This window comes from Geotrypetes seraphini, chromosome 9 (genome assembly GCF_902459505.1).
Source record: "Geotrypetes seraphini chromosome 9, aGeoSer1.1, whole genome shotgun sequence".
Taxonomy (NCBI): domain Eukaryota; kingdom Metazoa; phylum Chordata; class Amphibia; order Gymnophiona; family Dermophiidae; genus Geotrypetes; species Geotrypetes seraphini.
In genome coordinates, this window is record NC_047092.1 from 37,621,657 (window position 1) to 37,644,442 (window position 22,786).

General features: G+C 41.6%; 1 protein-coding gene across 6 annotated transcripts in view; it reads left to right on the top strand.

Annotated features, from left to right (window-relative positions):
• The window catches only part of GRAMD4 (GRAM domain containing 4), a 148,146-nt gene that overhangs the window by 86,475 nt on the left and 38,885 nt on the right, over nt 1–22,786 (top strand). For all 6 annotated transcript variants that reach the window (XM_033958091.1, XM_033958094.1, XM_033958095.1 and 3 more), the window contains 5 exons: nt 315–386; nt 634–677; nt 787–896; nt 6,888–7,042; nt 15,403–15,550. In XM_033958091.1, the coding sequence (XP_033813982.1) occupies nt 315–386; nt 634–677; nt 787–896; nt 6,888–7,042; nt 15,403–15,550 (529 nt within the window). The remainder of the gene's footprint in view (nt 1–314; nt 387–633; nt 678–786; nt 897–6,887; nt 7,043–15,402; nt 15,551–22,786) is intronic.

Sequence of the window (22,786 nt, forward strand, 5' to 3'; positions counted from 1 at the left end):
AAGACAGAGTAGAAAAAAAACTTTGGAAATTTTATTTATGACTAAAATGGTTGGAATCTGCCAAGTTTTAACAGCAGCCTTAAAGAAGGTTTGTTGAGCTGGATTTGAGTATGATCGGAGAGGGAATGAAATTTACTAACTTGGGAAGTGTATTCTAGTTGTATTGCACAGCAAGGTGGATTACTAGGAATGAGGAGGTGACAGTGGAGGAGAACACCATTGAGTGATTTCCTGATGAGTTGAATTTGAGAAGAGGTAGTGAGGAATGGTTAGAAAAAATGATTTATAATTTCTTAATTTGCTTTCTTTTTAAGGAACCTCCGAAAGAAGATCTCACTGTGTCAGAAAAATTTCAGCTTGTGCTGGATGTGGCACAGAAAGCTCAGGTACCATACTGGCTTTATTATGTACTGATTAGGGATGGAGCAAAAAAACGATGTTTATACTGTAATTCAGTTACAGTGAAGGGATGTTTGGTTTTTTGAGCACCTTCAACAGGAATTTGAGAGCGCAGTGGTACAGTTCTTTAAATACTTAAGTTAGATGTGCGTTAGAGTATATGAAGCTTTTATATTACCATTTCTAGAAGATGTACATTTAAATTGATATAGACACTTTTTGCTTTTAATACAGAACCTGTTCGGAAAGATGGCTGACATACTGGAAAAGATCAAGAAGTATGTGGGTTTTTTCTTTTCCTTTTTTTAGGTTCGGGAGATGCCATTTGATCACCTTTAAAGCCCATCAAATAAATTGCAATATTCTCTGTGTCTTCCTTGTTTTCAGCTTATTCATGTGGGTACGGCCTGACATAACACAGAAATTGTACATGGTCCTTTGGGCAGCATTTATCGCCTCCTGTTTTTTTCCTTACAAGCTTATTGGACTTTTTATAGGTAAGGTTATTAGTCTTTCTGTGGTTTCATGTTAAAACATTTAAGATTGTAAGAACTGCTCTGAAACCTGAGTAGTTGTGTATAAAGGCAGCAGTTTGTAACTTGCCTGCACAGCTGCCAGTGATAACGCAGTGATTTCCTCCAGCTGCTTTGGGGCCTTTGCTAGACCAAGTCTGCCTATGAGGAATGAGGAAGTTGTATCATTAGAGCCAGGCCCAGCCTATAGCAAAGACTCGGAAGCTGCTGGAGGAAATCGCTGGCAGCTGTGCAGGGACATGTAAGCTGCTTCTGCTCATGGGGGGGGGGGGAGAATCATGACAAAATAGCAATAACCATGGCAACGGCAATTGTAGGAGACATGCCGGTGCTGCATACACCTGCCACTGGTTAGCGAACCACATGTTGGGAACCTCTGATGTAGGGGACCGTGGGAGATAAAGGCTATGTGCCATTCAGATGAAGGGTGGTGCAGAGCAAATTGTGTATGTGCTGTGGGGCATAAGGGGTGGGAGCAAAGCAAGCTGAGAGCGTAAAGTGGGGGAAGGATCAAGTTTAATGGTGTGCCATGGGGGAGGGTTGAGGGAGAAGCAAAGCTTGGGCGGGGAGGAGAAAGAATGGGCTATATCCTGGGGAAAGGGAGAATAAGAGATGGGGGGTGTTGCTCCTTAAGGAAGTTATATTGGTTGTCTCAGTAACTTTTCTATGAACAGACACTGTCCTTTATTTATTCAAATGTATGGACCTTCAGACCACCATAAGGGTACATACCCCTGGCCATATAACTCTTCGTCGGTCCACCTTTAACAACACGTTTGTTTTTTTCTTTTTTATTACTTTTATTACTTTTATCTTATTTTAAATACTTTAAAATTAGTGGAACATCACTTAGCTCTAACTTAGAGTGATGTAATCCATTCTTCTCCTCTCCCGACATGCATGTTTCACCAAAGGAAACTTTCTTCAGGGTCGAGGAAAAACAACACAGGAGCTCATTCACGCTGTAAACATGGCCATGTTTATAGCGTGAATGAGCTCCTGTGTTGTTTTTCCTCGACCATGTTTACAGCATGAATGAGCTCCTGTGTTGTTTTTCCTCGACCCTGAAGAAAGTTTCCTTTGGTGAAACATGCATGTCGGGAGAGGAGAAGAATGGATTACATCACTCTAAGTTAGAGCTAAGTTTTGTTCCACTAATTTTAAAGTATTTAAAATAAGATAAAAGTAATAAAAGTAATAAAAAAGAAAAAAACAAATGTGTTGTTAAAGGTGGACCGACGAAGAGTTATATGGCCAGGGGTATGTACCCTTATGGTGGTCTGAAGGTCCATACATTTGAATAAATAAAGGACAGTGTCTGTTCATAGAAAAGTTACTGAGACAACCAATATAACTACCTGATTATATTGAGTTACAACTGAGGCTCCTTAAGGAAGACATTGTGGGCAGTCAGAGGGACAGATGCTCAAAAACTTACTATACAAGCAAGACTAGTTGTAGCTATACTAGCTTGCACATTAGTTCAACCTCCAGTGCACAGAAGGGTTCTTGGTTGTTTTTACCATTTGCAGTAGCAGCCACCAAGAATCCTAGGCAAATACATTACAAGGAGCTCCTTAGTATTAAAATGAGCACTCATATAATGCACAGTAAAGAACACCCACCTTTTAGCATGCAAACTTTTTGGCAGGACTGAAGCCTCAGTAGCATGAAGATAGGAGCATTTTGCTTGAATTTAAAGTCTATAAGAGTGGCCATCTACTTGTGTGTCCCATGCATAACAGCCCACGTCTAAAATTGCTGTGGAACTCAAAAATAAAAAAAGCCCCCCAAACACACCCCTCCAAAACTTGCCTTAGCAACAGAGGCTTCAGCAACAACTGGAAGGAAATTGTTTTTACCCTTGCTGCTGCTTGCCTCTTGTTCGAGCTCTGGCAGTCATGGCCCTGCACTCTACTGGGCCTGTGCACAAGAGCTGTGCCTATCACTCAGCTCTTGTGCTCAGGCACTAGGCATGTTCCTTCTCTTTTCACTGCTGATGCTCAGCATAAACTGTGTGCATGTAATTTGCATGCTGTATGTGTTGAGCATTGTTCTAGTTTACAGAGTTCTGTGCATCTGCCCCAGAATTGGTGTCATGCTGGGATTTAAAGGGAAAGAGAACTGCAGTTGGAGTGAGAGGTGGAACAGGGAAGGCTGGAAAAGGCAGGAGGAGTTTTCAGGTCTTATGATGGAATTATGTACAAAAATAGGTTATACAGAATTTGAAGAATTTTCAAGACTTTTTGCGCAGAAATTGCCCAGGACTAAAGTTATTCCACAACTAAATAGATACTGCCTTTAGTTGGCATTTAGATCAGCTGAATAAGAGTGCCTAACTTGAGATTCTTGAGTTCATTTTCATTCTTATGCTTTGAGCAGCAGCATGTTTATGTAGAAGGGTTGACAGTGCTTAGGGGGTTGTTAGCGAAAGCATGTATTAAATTGGAAAGATAGTACTGAAAAGAGCATCCTGCCAACCTTTGGAGCTTAATTACTGAGAAGACTGTGGATTTAAAAGTCATGCACACTTTCTCAATATTCAGAAAATACCTGATTGAGGAATCAGGCTGAAATGCCTTATTACTTTTCTTGCTTTAGCTGTTTAGCTAGTCTTTGTGCATGTTTCTTTGTGCTACACAGTACATGTCCCATTGGAAGCACTTAACTAAAATGAGCAACAGAAACGTGGTGGGGGAGGGGAGTAATTTTATGAGAGGGTGCCTGTTACATTAAAGCAACATAGGCACTTATTTGCCTTTATAAATTAAACACCCAGAACCTGCTTTGCAACAGCATGCAAACACATACACATGCTCTAAAGAAAATGTAAATCTGTCTATGTACTCCATTTATTTATTGGAATTTATTAACAGCCTTTATGGTGAGATTCACCTAAGGCAGTGTACAGCAAGTACAATTCAACATATAACTTACAATTTTGTTAACAGCATAACAGTAATAAAAAGACCAAATATAAACATAAATACAATGAATGAGGTAAACTCAAAATTAGCAAAATGAAACAATAAAAGGACTACCATTAAACAGTTTATATGTGCCCCTGTGTTCTATAAAATATGCACATACTTTGCAAATCTGCCTTTATTTTGCTCAAAGTACCCTCTGGGTTTACATATGTACTTTGGCACACATATTTTAATGGATTTATACAGCTGTAAAATTTTATATAAACCATTTTCAGCATATAAAACAAGTGGTCTTATGGGAAAACTTTTTTTTAACAAATTCACCATGCTGTGTCATCAAGTTGCCAGGTTTCTTAGAACTTATTTTTATTAGAGTAAACTGCATATAACATGACAGGTTAATAAGCTAGCATAGGACTCTTAGAAATACTTTTGCCAGATGGCTAATACAGAGAGTCCCCCTTCTCTGAATTGTCTTGGTTTGACTAGGGCAGCAATTTAAAAAAAAGAAAAGAAAGAATAAAGCTGCTATTTTAGTTTCTGTGTATATTATTTAAAGAACAGATTCAAGGAAAGGAAACAGGTGACAGGGTACAGGTTTGCTGAGTTGCTGCAAATACTTTCAAGATGGCGCCGGGTTAGGTTGCAGTTATAGTACCTCCCGCCATTTTTCTTTGTTTATGTTTGTTTTGTTTTTTGTTCTTTTATTATATTAATTTGGTTTTATTATCTACTTTTACATCCGCTGTCCATCTGTTCGCTCGCCCGCCTAGTGACATGCGACTGGTGTTCCTGGGGGCGGCCGGGGTGGGCAAGACGTCCCTGATCCGTCGCTTCTTGCTCGACGCCTTCGATCCCGAGCACCGGAGGACGGTGGAAGAGCTTCACTGCTTGGAGTACGAGGAGTGCGGGGGCCCGAAGAACCGCCTAGAGATCCTGGACACCAGCGGCAGCTACTCGTTCCTGGCCATGCGGAAGCTCTCCATCCGCCTTCACCTTGGTCTACTCGGTCGAGGACGCCGAGTCCCTGGAGAGCATCCGGAGCTTGCGGGCAGAGATTGCGGCCCTGTGGGAGAACGGCTGCCCCCCGTCGTGGTGGTGGGCAACAAGGCGGACCGGGAGGCGGAGAGGAAGGTCTCGGCCCAGCAAGCGTTGGCCACGGTGGAGGGGGAGTGGGGCTGCCGCCACGTGGAAGCCTCGGCCAAGGAGAACCGGAAGGTGCTGGAGGTCTTCCGGCAGCTCCTGCAGGAGATCAACGTGCCCAGCTGCTGGAGCCCGGCCCTGCGCAGGAGAAGAGAGACCATCCCCAAGGAGAAGGGCCCCTCCAAACCCCCCCTGAATAAAACCAACAGCTGTAGCATCTGCTAAAAGAGGGGGGTGGGCGAAGTGCACTGAAACCCCCCCAAGACAGATTTACATGTCTATTTGTTTAGTTTTCATTTACAATTTCTTAGAATTCTATTGTTTAACTGTTTCTCTTTCCATTCTATTCAAATGCCTTCCTCTACCTTTTCTTTTTTCCTCACTTCTAATGTTTATTTTTCTTTTTACATTTCTATATTTGATTTAATTCTTAAAATTATTTTCTATTTAATTAGTTTCTTTCCATTACATTATTATTTTGGAATGTACGTTTTGTTTTTAACAGTATGGTATTGAGAGTTTAATGTATTCTTGTTAGGATGCTTCATATCTCATTTTTTTCCTCTATCTTTATTTTCCTCTCTATTATTTTGCTAATTTGTTTGTTCTTAGGTACTTTATTTAGATTGTGAGCCTTTGGGACAGTAAGGGAATTTCAAAGTACCTATTCTTTATTTATTTATCTTATTTTTATTGTATCCTTTAATGTATATTTCTCTTTAAACCTATATTACTTATAATTTTAATGTACCCTATTGTCTATTTTCTGTAAACCGCTTAGAATCCTAACGGAGTTTAGCGGTATATAAGAAATAAATTACATTACATTATAAAGCCACAATGTTTTGTCTTTTTTTTTTTCCAGTTATCACAATGCGTTTCTACCTGTATTTGATAGAGAGTTATTTTGTATTGCTCACAAACTATGAGAATGGAATAAGACCTTGTTTACTCTTGCTACAATACATCAAATAGTCAAATTAATTTGGTAGAAAAAAGAAAGCCTTTTTGAGAAGGCTAAAATAAGTCTTGTAGGAGCAGACTGTGTTAGTCTCCACTCTGATAGTGCCTGGGGTTTATAATATTAGGATGGGACAAACCTCCCTCCTGGCTGCTGGTAAATCTTGTTTAGTGTCCCGATGTGCACCCTGGGGTGCGGAAATCAATCAGAAATGAGAAAATACATGATAAATAAAAATAAATTAAGGTATGCTATGGGTAACTAGGAAGTGGAAGCTTTTAACTTTTTGGTCCAAAGAACACAGTATTTTAATGCAGTCAGCTGTATTAAGTTTCTAGCAGTAAATCCTTTTTCTCAGACTGTAAAAGTGTAGATTTCAAGTTTTCAAACCATCCATTCTCACTGTCACTAGTTAAGGCATCTGAGGGCAAATCTCTGTCTGGTTTGTCCAAGTTCAGAATGGCCATGGCACAAACACCTGTGGTAGCCTAATTCATTTCCAGAAGCAGGAGTAGTTTTTAAAGCTGTAAAATCTTCATTTTTGGGGATTATGATTGCAAAATGACCACTCATTATGAGACCTAATAATGTTCTATTTGTAGACATCTATTAGATAAAGGATTCACAATACAGCCCCTAGGATTTCAGGATTCCTACAGTGAATAGTCTGAAATCTGATTTGCATATACAGGAAGCACCACATGGAGATCTCTCTCTCGCTCATATATATATTCATTATTGTATGAGTATTCTGGAAATAAAACTAGCTAAATTTGTTCTTTGGGCCGAATTGAGAACTGCTGTATTAGATCCTTCATTGCAGTTTTCTTCCTCCAAATACCAGTCTATATACAGCTGAAGAGAATAAGTGTTGATAGCAATGTCACTTAAATATATTATTTTGTCCTCTTAACTGTTTAGGGCTTTATGCTGGAATCAAGTTCTTCCTTATTGATTTTATCTTCAAACGTTGCCCGAGGCTTCGAGCTAAATATGATACGCCTTACATCATCTGGACAAATTTGCCTACAGATCCACAGCTTAAAGAAAGAACTAATGTCACAGTGTCGAGACGGGTAAATTCCGGTCTTCTTTTTTTTCTTAGTTTCTGTTGTGAAGGCCTGTTCTTTTTCTCAGTAACATAAGTGCATAATGGCCCAGTTCTCTTAGGATTTTCCTCCCAGAGATGCAGGAGGGAGAAAAGCTTGAGTGAATGAGGCCCAGAAGTATTAAAGCTTCATTTTCCCATTTACCCTATAACAAAGTCTGATTTCCATTATAGTGTATTGAATGGGAATGCTTTTGAAAGATAAAGTAGATCAATGTTATTTTTTTAAAATAAACTTTGGGCTAGATTTACTAAAAGGCACTACTGTGTTACCATGTGCTAACATGCATTAACACATTCTATGTAGTGCAGGGCACATTTTATGCAGTAGGATCTGTTTATTGATAATATAGTAGTACACTTGAGTGAATCTAGCCCTTTATTTTTTTTCCAAACAGTCCAGATGCACTGGACAGTCCAATTCCAGTTCTGTCTTGTTATTCAGTTAAGATCGCTGAATATATTGGCATTTCCATAACCAACTTTTAACAACCTTTTATGTTTTGGAACCTTATTGGCTCTTCTATAAATCTTCTCATACCATGAGGCTGGAATAAGAATTTTGCTATCTGAGTATACTGTCTGCAGTTTTTATGTGGCCCTGTACTTCTGTTTAGCTTTGGTTTATTTAGCTACTTATACTAGTTGGATTAATAACTTTACAACAGGGCTTGGTCACTGTATCTCCTGGCATGAGTAATAGGCACAGCTGCCAAGTAAAATCTACTTATTAACCATTATTGTCCCTCAAAAATTTCTGAACATAAGGAGCATGGTTCACCACACATGGGTATAAATCCCTTTTGACCACATTCCATGTAACAAGACGGATGCACTGAAGGGTTGACTTGTGTAAAGAATAATTCATGCGCACACACCCACACATGTGCTTGTAAAACAGTAAATTAAAATAAATATTAGTAAAATAATAAAAATTAAGTGACAGTTTGATTTAAAAATGGTTTATCAAGTTAACATGACCCACTGATTGTACAAATCAGGAAATGTCTGTGACAGTCTTATAATCCTGAGGCAGACTATGCTGAAACATGGCCATGTCGGGTCATTGTGATTGCCTTGATGCTTTTGGATGATACAATACTTTTTTGAAACCATGTCAAAGAATCTTGAATATTCTATTCCCTTGTGGGTTTTCACATCTCCTTTGTATTCATTATTAATAGTTGGGAATGGTCCTCTTTCTTTGTCTAATTAATTTCTGTCAAAACTCTACATAATTTGGATATTAATGTTCTTGAGAGCTCAACAATTCCTCTACTTCATTAATTTCCTTGTTTTAGGTTCTCTCTAAAATGGTTTGCAACTGAAAGTGTATATAAATACCATATTTCATTGACAGCCTATCAAAAGCCTTCCATTTTCCAATTATTACCCTAGGTATCCCAATTAAATTCCTGCCCTCCATACTGTTGTAGAGTACATTGAGCAAACTGGGGGATTCCCTTTTCATACAGTGATCAAGAGTCCTTCCACTGGAATTTTAATGTTCGTGTTCCATTCCCTCTAGGTTTTTCATGAGTGTGCAAATGTTCTTATTCAGTGAATCTTTGTTGGTAAGGTTCTTAAATTCATCCCTTCTCCTTGACACAGTTCTAGTGGAGCGCAAAACTCTCATCTGTTTGTGGCCCACCATTTCTCAACCCACACACAGAGTAGTATGTTCTAAGTTGGTTAGTTTATTACCCACAGTGTGTGTACTTGAGCTTTAATATGTTTTGTTTTATATGTTGTATCTTGTTGAATTGAGTTCTGTTCAAGTTTATTAATATTTTGATATACCGACCATCACAAGTATCTTGTCAGTTTAGAATAATAAAAAGTAAAAAATTATTTAAAATATTAAAGTTATGTATAACAAAAAAAAAGTCTAAATAAAAATAGGGGGATTGAGATCAAAACAAAGACGTGATTACAACTGTGAGAGTTTTCCTTGAGGTAGAAAATGGGACATGATTAAAAACATTCAACAGTTTCAGAATTATCAACATTTTATATAAAAAAAGAAATTGGGTAAATAATAAACTGTGTGTGAAGTATAGTTGTTTCCATATATCCAATGCTCATCATTATTACAGGTTCAATTGGCTTCATCGAGATCTGAGGGAATTGTGATAAGATACCCAAAGCTAATTTTCAGTGGCTATAGATAACTTATTATTAAAAAGATCTATAGTTTCCACCATATCTGTTTTGACTAAAATGTTTCAAATATTTTAATTTCTTTGAAAATAGCAACTCAAACAAAATTATTCTTTGGTACATTTAATAGTGCTAACATCTGTATTAGCAGATTTGTTGGACATGAGGTGGCCATGTTGAAGAGTCCTTGATGGAAGCAACTGGTTATTTTAATTTAGAAGTCCTTTGTTACTTCTAGGTATAGACAAGTGTTTTTCAACCCAGTCCTCAGGAACTATCTGGCCAGTTTTCAAGATAGAACAACAGATGAGCCGTGAGGATAAGATGTCAATGAATCGGCCATGGGTATAAAGTTCAAGGTTCACTTTATTGCTAGTAGCACTACAGAGACGCGACGACTCGACACTGACAGTGTTTGGCATCTGTGCCAAGAGTCTCAAAATCCGATTTCTCTATACTCGTGATCGTTAGCTTTGCTTTGGACACCAGTTACTTTCCCGCTTGCTCTGACAGTTGACCTGCATTTTTATGCTCTATTTATATGATAAAGAAATCAGCCTTCGAGACTCTTGACAATGGGACAGACGCTGAAATATCAGTATCGAGTCTTTGAGTCTTCGCAGTGCTACTAGCAATAAAATGAACCTTGAACTTTATACCCGTGGCTGATTCATTGACATTTTATTCTCACGACTCCTCTGTTGTGCTGTGCTTCTCTTGTTGTCAAGGCCTTCTTTGGCCTTTTTCTCCAGTTTTCAGGATACCCATAATGAATATGCATGAGAGATTTGTATGCTGATGTATCTCATGCATATCTTGAAATCCAACTGGCCTGGTGGTCCCTGAGGACTGGGTTGAAACTACTGGCATAGACTGTAGCTATAAACTTTTATGTCAAGACCAATTCAGACCACATATTCAAAGATCTTTTCTTGAAATAACAGCAATTGTAGAAGATGTTTCAGCTTTTGATAAGAAATTTATGGATATTTTAATATCCTTGGCTTTATAAATCATCCTGAACATCTATAACAAATGATGGAATGTATATGTTGTTCAATTGTGAAGCTGCTGCAGCCAATAATTTCATTATTATGGGACAGTAGTTTCCAAGCTATGGGTTGGGAACCCATTGGGCAGAAGCAAGCCTGTTCCTCCTCTCTGTGGCTTACACCCAGAAGAGGCGGTTAGAACTAAAATCTGGACCCATGGCCCCGCCCCCAGGCCTGCTCGTCTACCCAGTTCCACCTGAGTCATGCCCTATTCCGTCCACCCATCCCCGCCCCTCAACCTGTTCACTTGTCGGGAGGACATCTGTACATGCGCTGGTGTGATGCGATGACATCACCGTATTGCATCCACACATCCTAGTTGGAAGGTTTTCAAAACCCGGGGTTTTGAAAAGCCATCTGGACGCTTGGTAACCCTACCTAGGAGGCAGTGAACTTTCATAGGCCTTGCCCCCTACTTCCATGGAAGCTTGCATTTAGGCTGGAAACTCATGCATAGTACTGTGGGATATGAGCACACACTGAAACACAAGTCTCTGGTAACTGCAGCTGCTGCTGCCTTCCTTTTTTGGGGGTGGGGGATGAGGGGCAGGAGTGGATGAAAGATGGTAAGGAAGTGGGAGTCATATAAATATGTAAGTGTATAAATGGGGTCACATTACATGAATGTTTGAGAAGCACTGTTATAGGAAATGTGAGAAGCTCTGCAGATCACTGTATATTCCAGCTTTTCTTGTACAGTATTGTTATATAATCTGTTTTTACATTATGCTGGTGGTAGTATCACAGGCATAAATAGTCTTGTGTTGTGTAATGGGAATTAAATGAAGTAATACTTCCATTGAATTCAGAAGAATATGTAGAGAGATTTTCAAGTAATGCAGCCAGCATCCTCTCTGAGATTTGTTGTTTGGTAGCACTTTGAGATTGGACAGATTAGAAGCTTCCACATTTCAGCTAGTGTATTTTGTACCAGGAAATATTAGTTCCCATTATCAGGTGAAGAGAGAACCAAATGAGTAAAATATTTGTGTGTGCGTATACTCGGGGTCTGCCCCCATCAGTTAAGTGGGAGCTTCTGGATGTCCAAATTGCTGTGCATACGATGATGTGAAAATGTTTTTTTTCCCCTCCTGATTTCTCCTGCATCGCATATGTCACACTGAATTGTTTCTGATCTTTAAATAAAATTTAATGTTAGCCAAAGAGAACCTGAGTAAACACACAGCACAGTTTTTATATTACTTCATTTATTTAAAGAACAAAGTTATCTGACACCCATATCACCCAGGTGAAAAAGTAAAGTCTCCCTCCAACTTAGGAATCAAGGAAACTCTTATATCTTGGCATCTTCTCTCTGGAGAAAAGGAGGCTCAGGGGAGATATGATAGAGACCTTCAAGATCATGAGGGGCATAGAGAGGGTGGATAGGGACAGATTCTTCAGACTAAAGGGGACAGCAAATACAAGGGGGCATTCTGAGAAACTGAAGGGAGATAGGTTCAAAACAAATGCAAGGAAGTTTTTTTTCACCCAGAGGGTCGTGGACACTTGGAATGCACTACCGGAGGAAGTGATCAAGCAGAGTACGGTCCAAGGATTCAAACAGGGATTGGACAGATTCCTGACGGATAAAGGGATCGTGGGATACTGAGGGAGGAGCTGGGATGTAACACAAGTATAGAATGTTAACCAGGTAATGAGTATAAACCAACCAGGTCGTGCATGTGCAAGACTGGAGGGCTAGGACTTCGATAGGAAGGCAGGACTTAAACGAGATAACAAGGTGGCAAGGGAGCCCCTTCTGGTGATTCAGACAGGTCGTGACCTGTTTGGGCCGCCGCGGGAGCGGACTGCTGGGCAGGATGGACCTATGGTCTGACCGGCAGAGGCACTGCTTATGTTCTTATCCCAAGTCCTCTAAATTTTCTTCACACTTCTACCTCTAACCCTCTGTTGTAGTTCCTTCCTAATTCTCCTACTGTAAACCGCGTCGAGCTCTACGAACGTGGAGATGATGCGGTATACAAACCTAAGGATTAGATTAGATTAGATTAAATACTGTACTTCCTTAATTTAACTGGTTGCACTACCTTTAGTAGCAACTGTTGCAACCAAACACTTCTATAATGTGATACCAGTTTTTCACATTACAGTACTCCCCCAATATTCGCGGGGGTTCCGTTCCAGGAACCCCCGCGAATGTTGAAAAATCGTGAATATGGTTTTTAGCAGGGGAAACAGGAGAGGGCAGCCGGAGCGCTGGCAAGTGAAGGAAATCACTCGCGGTATCCTGTACTAAAGTCGGGCCTCACCAATCAGGAGCTGCGTATCAAGAGGTGGTCAGAGCATACCGTGAGTTATTTCCTTCACTCACCAGCGCTCCGGCTGCCTGGTCATTTGCGGTTGGAAAATACCGCGAATGACCCAGACCGCGAATTTGCAGAGGAGCACTGTACTACAGTATTGAGGAATCTTAACCCACTCTTCTTTTCAGAACTGCTTTAATTCAAACATATTTGTACATTTTTATGCATGAACTACTCGTTTCAGGTTCTGCCACAGTATCTGTATTAGGCTGGCATCAAGACATTGACTAAGCCAATCCAAATTTTATTTTTGTTTCTCTTCAGCATTCAGATGTAGACTTACTTTTGTGTTTTGGATCATTGTCTTGCTGCATAACCTAATTTATGCTTCTGCTTACAGACTGATGACCAGACATTCTCCTTAAGAATTTTATGGTACAGTGCAGAATTCATGGCTCCTTTAAGAAAGGCAAGTCTTCCAGCTCCTAAAGCAGCAAAGCATCGCCATACTATTATACTACCACATCATGATAAAATTAAGAGGTGATAGGCTCAGGAGTAATCTAAGGAAATACTTTTTTACAGAAAGGGTGGCAGATGTGAGGAATAGTCTCCCAGTAGAGTTGGTTGAGATAAAGACTGTCTGAATAAAAAAAAAAAGAAGCTCGGAACATGCACATGGGATCTCCTAGAGAGAGAAGTTAGTGGATGCTGCAGATGGGCAGACTGGATGGGCCATTTGGCTTTTTATCTGCCATCATATTTCTATGTTTCATGTCTGACTGTTAGTATGAGGTTTTTTTACTGTGTAATGCTGTATTTGCTTTATTCCAGACAAAATAGGACCCACATTGTCCAAAGAATTCCATTTATAACTCTTCTGTTCATAGAACAAAATCCCAAAAGGCTTTGGGATCATCCAGTTGTGGTTTGCAAATGTGAAAGAAGCATTGATGTTACTTTTGGATAGCAGTGGTTTCCATCTTGCTACTCTTCCATAAATCCCATTTTTGCCCATCATCTTTTTTGTGAAGTCATGAACACTGACCTTATCTGAGAGTAGAAAATCTTAGTTGTTTTGAATGTTCTAGAAAGTTTTGACTTCACAGTTGAGCTGTCACTGTGCCCTTGGAGTAATTTTGGCTGGCCCCTCCTGGGATGATTCATTATTGTGCTAATCTTGTCCATCTGAAGATAATGGCTCTCACTGTGGTTTGTTAGGGTCCCAGACTTTTAGGAATGGCTTTGTAACCCTTTCCAGACTGGTTTATTTCAACAACTTTTTTCCTCATCTCTTCTGGAATTTTTTCTGATCATGACCTAGTGTTTTTATAAAAACTTTGCAGTAACTATTTATTTATTTTAGTATTTATACACTGCTTATAACTTAAGCAGTTTACATTCAGATTCTTAAATATTTCTCCCTGTCTGCTCTGGTGGGCTCACAATTTGACTAGTGTACCTGGTGCATTAGAGTGTTAAGCAACTTGCCCAGGGTCAGAAAGCATCACAAGGCTTGAACTTGCAAGCTCAGGGTTCTAAGGTTGCATCCCTAACCACTAGGCCACTCCTCCATTCTCATGGTGAAGTTCAGTGTATAGCAGGGTTTAGATTCAACAGGGCTGGCTGCAGTCAAGCCTGGCTGTGTTCAGTCAGTTGAATATTATCAATTATATCAGTTAGGAAGCAGTTGTTTTTCACATGGGTGATGGGGGTATTAGATACTTTTGTTTCATAAAGAAATGACGTAATGATAGAAACACTAGGTTGTTTCCTCAGGTTCCCTTTGTACAATATAAGAGAATGACAAAGCTTGTGCAGATGAGAATAATGTTTGCAGGGATGGGACAGGGACACAACTTATGGGGACAGGATAAGGATGGAGATAGATACCGTGTAGATGGAGACAAATTTGTCATCGTGTCATTCTCTATATAACAATGTTACATTTTGTTTTTAAGATCAGAAACTATTAAATGAGGTGGAGGGAACTTTTTCACATCAACGTAAAAAGAAAACAGCTTGCTTATCACAAATTCTTGGTAAAAGGCAAAAATCAATGAAGGTTACTTAATGTATTATCCCATACAGTGTGCTTAAGGTAATGCAGCTTGCATCCCTTCATGTCTTGCTCTGTGTTTATACTGTTGTATAGACTTCACTTTTTCTTTGGTTATGGTCACATTTCTGTTTGTCGTTTCTTTTCTTGCTAGCTGTCAGGGCTTGAAAAGGTATGGATCTTAGCTTGGCAGTCATTTCTTTTAATTTCAAGTTTGGGTTCATCTTGAGCAGTGTACAACCTTTGTGTTTAATTTAGTGTTTGCTCTTTTTATTTACTTATCTGTGTGTACTGCTTTTGATTTGTCTTGTCTTTAAAATATTAGATTCCAATACAAGCTTCTTGGATTTTTTTTGTATTAAACAGCCTGCTGTGGATTTCATACTAGTAAATGTATTTTAACATGTGTGTAGTGATGAGAATGTCTAATTTACCTAAGGCACTTCTTTGTGTGCAAAACTGCATACTTTGGATGTAGTTAAAATAAAATTGAATATTAGATGAATAATGAAGACCGAGCAATGCTGTAGGTTGCCAACCCTTTACTGGTTTTCAGTTGGAAGGTGGTGGGGAAGGGGTTGCACATAATTGTCTGAACAAAATATTTCACATAATATGCTTCACTGTATATTGGATGTAATTTAAAATTTTCTGAAGTTACGCATTGCATTAAAGTTCTTGCCCTTTTATTCTAAAAGCTGTATTTTAATTAAAGATGTGTGTAACTGATGGATGACTTACCGTGTGCTGAGTATAGTTGCTTCCATATATCCAATGCCCTTCATTACAGGTTCAATTGGCTTCATCAAGAAGTAATGTGAGCTCCAGTGTCACTGTGGGGATGAATAAAGAAGAAGAAAGTGGCCGTTTTCATAGCACCAAAAGGGGGACTTTCCATGAAATATTTAACCTTTCAGAAACTGAGCGACCCTTGCCAGGTAGTTTTCTCAACATGCATTTTGACTTGGAGTTTTAGTGAATGTAATGTCCTCTGGTATCTTTGTGGCTTATTAGAAGTACATTACTAATTAATTTGCAATACAGTTAAAATTTGGATGTGTAACTAAAATGATATAAACATTTAATATCATACTAATTATAAAAGATTAAAAAGTAAACAATGCAACGGAACAAAACAAAAGTGGAAGGAGAACAAACTGTGTCACTCATAAGGGTAGGCACACTAAGGGCTCCTTTTACGAAGCCATGTTAGGCTTTTTTATCGCTGGCCCCAGCGGTATTAGCTTTGGAATGTCCTTAAATCATTTGTGGACTTTCCTTGGGTATCGGCTTTATAAGTGGATGATTTATCTGTAGGACTTCTAGGCAATGCCTAGCTTTAAATAAAATGGAGACCCCCCTCCCCCCCACACAAATGTTATAATGGTGAAGATGTATAAATTTAAAGCACTTATTGAAAATACCCAATCTGGCCATGTTTCGCCCAAAGACTGTGTGTGTCAGGCATAAAACTTCACAAAATGGTGATACTAGGCATTTATTAAACAGGAAATTCCATACAAAAAAGTTGTCCAAAAAACAAAGATAAATGTTTGGAAATCAGTTAGTCACAAAACAATCATAATCCTAATGTCTGCATCAAAATAGGCTTGAAAAAATGGTGAAAAAACTCAGATGCCTATATATGTGCCCAATTTCTCAGTAAATTTACAGCAGATGCCTGAATGTAAACGACTTAGGTTATAAGTGGTATATACGCACTATAAATAAATAACTTAGACCTGTAGATGTCAATCATAGGTTAAAAAACCACCATAGAAACAGCTTTTGGTCAGACTATGGTGATTTTAAATCTATGATTGACAACTACCATTAAGTTAGCTATTTTGCAGTATGTTTACTAAGAAACTGGGCACAGATACAGATGTCTGAAGTTTTTCCACCATTTTTTCAAGCTTAATTGGATGCAGACATTAGGGTTAGGATTATGTTTTGTGACTAATTGATTTCCATACATTTATCCTTGGTTTTTAGATAATGCCAGCAATGACTAAAATGATTCAGTAGAAGTTGTCGATCCAAATACAGTGGTACCTTGGTTTACGAGTGCACCGGTTTGCGAGTGTTTTGCAAGACGAGCAAAACATTTGCAAAATCGGCGCCTCGGAAACCGAGCGCGCTTTGATTTGCGAGCGCCCCCCCCCCCCCGCCGCCGCCATCGGGCACCCCCCCGCCGTGACCTGAGGTCCCCCCAACCCACCCGAACCCTCTTCTTACTTTTCTGTAGCCTCCGCAGCGGCATGTCCTGTGCGTGCTGGGCCTGAGAGTTCACGTTCGATGTGAGAGTTCAAGTTCGACGTGAACTCTCAGGCCCAGCACAGGAAGCAGATCTTCAGGCACCGGCACCACGCACAGGACATGCTGATGCCGGTGCCGCTGCAGAGGCTACAGAAAAGTAAGAAGAGGGTTCGGGTGGGTTGGGGGGACCTCAGGTCACGGCGGGGGGGAGTTGCGGATCGCAGGGGGGGAGGGTGCCGGTTCGCGGGGGGGGCTTTCGGGGGGAGCAATGCCGGTTCTCGTGGGGGGGGGGGGGGAGCAGCGCTGCTGGCCTCGGGGGGGGGGAACCTATCAAAGCGAGTTTCCATTATTTCCTATGGGGAAACTTGCTTTGATAAACGAGCATTTTGGATTACGAGCATGCTCCTGGAACGGATTATGCTCGTAATCCAAGGTACCACTGTATGAGGGAGTGAGACACTGTAGGAGAGCAAGTAAAATTTCAGCTCTTCTGGATTGACATATTTGAAATCCTTAGCAGCCGCAATAGCTTTGTCATCACAAAGTCTGTAGGGTTCCTCTATGAGCAGGTGGAAACAGGTTTTTGTGGACAGGGTCCAGTAACATCTGTCAATTTACCTGGTTAGAAAGATCATAATTACAGTTCCAGTGCAATGGGTATATCCATTGCACTGGAACTGGAACTATGGAAGCTAAGTAGTCACCCCCCAATCACGTGTCTTGCAGAAGGCATCAATCATTTTCTTCAGCCCCCACCTCCTTTCCCAGTGGATTCTGTCCTTAAGAGACAGTTTGAGGCCTTAGTGTTAGAGCTAAAGGTGGCAGCGGCCGCATCTTTTATAGTTTGCGCTTGCCATACTAGACTGGGTTGCTCTCCTCTTTTGGAGGATGAGGCTTACCCGTGCTTGATGGTAGCAGGGGTAGACTATGTGGCAGACGTGCTGTATGACATTTTCTGAGTCATGAGCAAAGTGTCTGCATACTCCTCCTCGAAGGTCACTTTGAGTAGACTGTGTTTTAAAGGGCAAATGCTTTTTGGCAAGCGTTTGGATGATCTGATGGCCAGTGTAGCAGAATGTTGTCCTAAGACCTTGCTGGATATTCACCCTGGTACTGTTAAAGGGTTCAGACGGTGTAGTGGTCGAGGATCTCGGTGTTTTCAAAAATATAAAAGAGAATCCTATGGACAAAGAGGTTCAGCAGCCACCAAGAAGCAACAATGATGCCAGGTCATTGGCCCTCTCCCTACGAATAGGAGGGAGGCCATCAGAATTTTGGGAGGCTTGGGCGGAGATTTGCTTAGATCAATGGGTTACAAGCTCGAGTTCTTTGTGCCGGGCAAGATTTATTTCTGGATTCTCTAGCCAGACGCTTGGAGAAGGTTCTTGGGATCTGAGCAACAGTAAAGCGATGTTCAAGCCATAGAGCCCATACTGGATGGAGAATTAGGTTTTATCATGCCCAAAAGAGATTCAGAGGACTGGAGGCCAATACTGGACCTAAAGTCAGTTAGTGCAGCTTTGAAGATGATGTGCTTTCGCATGGAGACCGTTCAATCGGTTTAGTAACTTCAAGTTTACGCCCAGCAGTGTCTACGGTGAGCTGTCAAAACTCAAGGTTAACAAGGCAATGGGACCTGACAACCTACACCCTAGGGTGCTTAGGGAGTTGAGTGAGGTCTTGGCGGAGCCACTGTCCGCACTCTTCAACCTCTCCCTCAGTACAGGCAGCGTCCCGATGTTACTGGAAGACGGCTAACGTTATTCCACTCCACAAGAAAGGCTCCAAGATGGAGACGGCAAACTACAGACCGGTGAGTCTCACATCAATAGTGAGCAAACTAATGGAAACTCTAATCAAACATCAATTGGATACGATCCTAGATGAGGAGAATCTACGGGACCCCCGTCAACACGGATTTACTAAGGGGAGATCATGCCAATCCAACCTAATCAGCTTCTTTGACTGGGTGACGGGGAAGCTGGATGTTGGGGAGTCCCTGGACATAGTGTACCTGGACTTCAGCAAAGCATTCAATAGCGTACCACACCGCAGGTTACTAAGCAAGATGAGTTCTATGGGATTGGGCGATACATTGATGAAATGGGTTGGGAACTGGCTTGGAGGTAGACTTCAGAGGGTGGTGGTGAACGGCACTCCCTCAGAAATGACAGAGGTGATCAGTGGGGTGCCGCAGGGCTCGGTCCTGGGCCCGATCCTATTCAACATCTTTATAAGTGACTTAGCTGAAGGACTACGAGGTAAAATTACATTATTTGCCGATGACGCCAAACTAGGCAATGTTGTGGGCATTAACACAACAGACGAAGATTCAATGCCTGACAACATGATGCACGACCTGCTCCTCCTGGAGCGCTGGTCTAGGGACTGGCAACTCAGCTTCAATGCCAAAAAATGCAAAGTTATGCACCTGGGCGGCCATAACCCATGTAAGATTTACACCCTTAATGGAGAGATCCTAACAAAAACGGTAGCAGAACGAGACTTAGGGGTGATCGTCAGTGAGGACATGAAAGCTGCCAATCAAGTGGAGCAAGCTTCATCCAAGGCAAGACAAATCATAGGTTGCATACGGAGGGGTTTCGTCAGCCGTAAGCCGAAAGTCATTATGCCATTGTATAGGTCAATGGTGAGGCCCCACCTGGAATACTGTGTACAATTCTGGAGGCCTCATTATTGTAAGGATGTGCTGAGACTGGAATCGGTCCAGAGAATGGCCACCCGGATGGTCTCGGGACTCAAGGATCTCCCGTACGAAGAAAGGCTGGATAAATTACAGCTATACTCGCTCGAGGAGCGCAGAGAGAGGGGTGACATGATTGAGACATTCAAACATCTCACGGGCCGCATCGAGATGGAAGAAGATATCTTCTGCTTCAAGGGTCTAGCGGCAACAAGGGGGCATCCGTGGAAAATTAGGGGCAGAAAACTGCATGGGGACACCAGGAAATTCTTTTTCACTGAAAGGGTGGTTGAGCGCTGGAATAGTCTCCCACTTCAGGTTATTGAGGCCAGCAGCGTGCCTGATTTTAAGGCCAAATGGGACAGACACGTGGGATCTATTCACAAAGAAAGGTAGGGGAGGGTCTTTGAGGTGGGCAGACTGGATGGGCCGTGGCCCTTATCTGCCGTCTATTTCTATGTTTCTATGTATTGCTTCAGTAGCACTGGGGGAATTTCTAGCCTCGTTGGATCTAACAGAAACTTACTTGCACACTCCTGTTTTCCCATCTCATAGATAATCCTTGTGGTTTCATATACTGCAGAAACATTTTCAATTCTCAGCTCTCCCCTTCAGGCTTGTAACAGTGCCTCATACATTCATGAAGGTGATGGTGATAGCAGCAGAGCACCTGTACAAGGCAGGATTTCAGGTACACCCTTATCTGGATGATTGGCTAATACGGATCCCATCCAAGGCCGAGGGAGAGATTGCAGTGAACCAGGTCATATAGATGCTACAACATCTGGTCTGGATAATAAATGTCCTAAAAAGCTGCTTGGAGTCATCTCAATCCCTGGAATACCTGGGAGTCTGATTTGACACCATAGTGGGTCATGTGTTTCTTTCAGAGCAGCGTAAACAGAAGCTCATACTACAAATTATTAACCTCCAGGTGCTAGACTCACTGGTGGGGACTAAGGAGGTAGTTCCTTGAGTGAAGGTACATTTATGCTCCCTATAGTATGTGTTGTTGTCCAGATGGTCACCTAAGACAATCTGGACTCTGTAGGTGCACTGCAGCCTGCAGTGGTGGCTCGAATCAGAGTCATTGGCCAGGTGGATACCACTGTACATAGTCTTGGATGATTCTGATGATGGATGCTAGCCTTTATGGCTGGGGAGGTCATTGGCAGGGCCATCCAGTGCAGGGAAAATGGTTGCCTTCTCAGAAGTGGTCGATCAGTTGACTAGTACTGAGAGCCATCAGTTTAGTGCTTTGGATGTTGGAAATCACTTTCGAAGGCAAAATGGTCAGGGTCTTCTTGAACAATGCCATGGCAGTGGCCTATGTAAACAGGCAGGGAGGTACAAAAAGTGCCCGCCTGAAATTGGAAGCCTACAGATTATTTTGTTGGGTGGAAGTTCTTCTACAGGCTCTCTCAATAGCTCATATAGTGGGAGTGAACAATGTTTGACCAGCTCAGCCAGGAAACCCTGGATCCCGGGGGGTGGTCCCTATCTCAGTGTTCAACAGCATTGTATGCTGCTGGGAATGGCCAACTTTTGATCTCATGGCAACAGCATCCAACAAGAAGGCTATAAACTTCTTCAGCTAAAGATACAAACCCAGAAACACAGGCATATGAACACCTTCGTGCAGTGGTGGCCCATGACAGGCCTATTTTACGTGTTTCCTCTTTAGCCCATAATAAGCAGTGTCATTCGAAGGATTTAGTTTCATCCAGATCTGGTGAATCTAATAGCCCCAGATTGGCCGAGAAGGCCCTGGTACTCAGATCTAGTGTAACTACAAAAAGACAGGAGCCTCAAGCTACCTCTGCATCTCACCTTGCTGTTGCAGGGGCTGATTGCCCTGGAGGATCTGGAACACTTTGGGCTTATGACATGGCTCTTGAGCACGAGACCCTAGAGCACAAAGGTTATTCAGACGTAGTTGTGGCAGCTCTTTTCCAAGCTAAGAATCCAGCGATGGTCGCCACCTATGCAAAGGCCTGGAAGACATTCAGAATTTGGTGCCTTAGCAGACGTGAGGAACCATTTCAGACATCAATTGTGTTGATCCTGGTTTTTCTCCAAGACAGTCTAGAGAAGGACTTAGCAGTTGGATTGCTCAAGGTACAGATAGCAGGTATCTCATACTTTAGGGCACGAGTAGAAAGAGTTCCGCTAGCCATGCACCCGAATGTTTCCAGATTTATGAAGGGAACATTATGGCTGCACCCTCCAGTGAGACAGCCTTTTCCAACATGGAATCTTTAAACTTTGTTGTAAAGGCTTTTGCTCGAGCTCCGTATGAGCCCTTACAGGGGGTGCCGCTTCTGGACCTTATCATGAAGATAGTGTTTTTAGTGGCAATTACATCGGCAAGAAGAGTCTCAGAGCTGCAAGCTTTGTCCTGCAGAGAGCTGTTCCTCAGGATTAATGACTGTGACGTGTCGATTTGCATGGTGCTGTCCTTTTTTGCTGAAAGTCTCCTCATCCTTCCATATGAAGGAAGAAGTTTGTTTCCCCATGATCGGTCAGAAGCAGGATAAATTCTCACCGTTGTTGGATGTCGAGAGAATTCTCTTAAGGTATCTCACAGTGACTAGTGAGTTTAGTCTGACAGAACATCTGTTTGTCCTGATAAATCAGAGCCAGTGGGGAAGACCTGCATCAAAGGCTGCCATATCAAGATGGATGCACATGGCCATATCATTGCAGTGTACAGCAGGAGCAGAAAACAGTCTCTGATCTTAGTAAAAGTACACTCCACTAGAGGGGTAGAAGCTTCTTGGTCAGAGTCATAGGCGATACCACCGGAAGAGATTTGTAAGGCAGCGATGTAGCGCACCCTTCATACTTTCTTGAAGATTTACAGGGTTAATGTAGCAGCTTGCCTGGACACAGCTTTTGGGTCTTCAGTGTTGGGTTGCAGGTTTATTGGTCCCACCCAGGATTCTAGGGATTGCTTAGGAATACCCCAACTGTTCAGGACCTCTACACCTGTTTCACTGGAAAGAAAGATTAGGTTCTTACCTCGATAATCTTTTTTTCCTATAGACAGATATAGAGGTCCTGAAACCTGTCCTTCAGTATTCCTTGTGCCTGCTTATGATATCGAGAACGGGGCTACAGAATAGTAGACGCTCTGCCTCAGTCAAGTATGTCTCAACAAAGTTTACATTTCCCTATCTAGTAGGGTTGCAGAGTACAGAGGCTCCTTCAA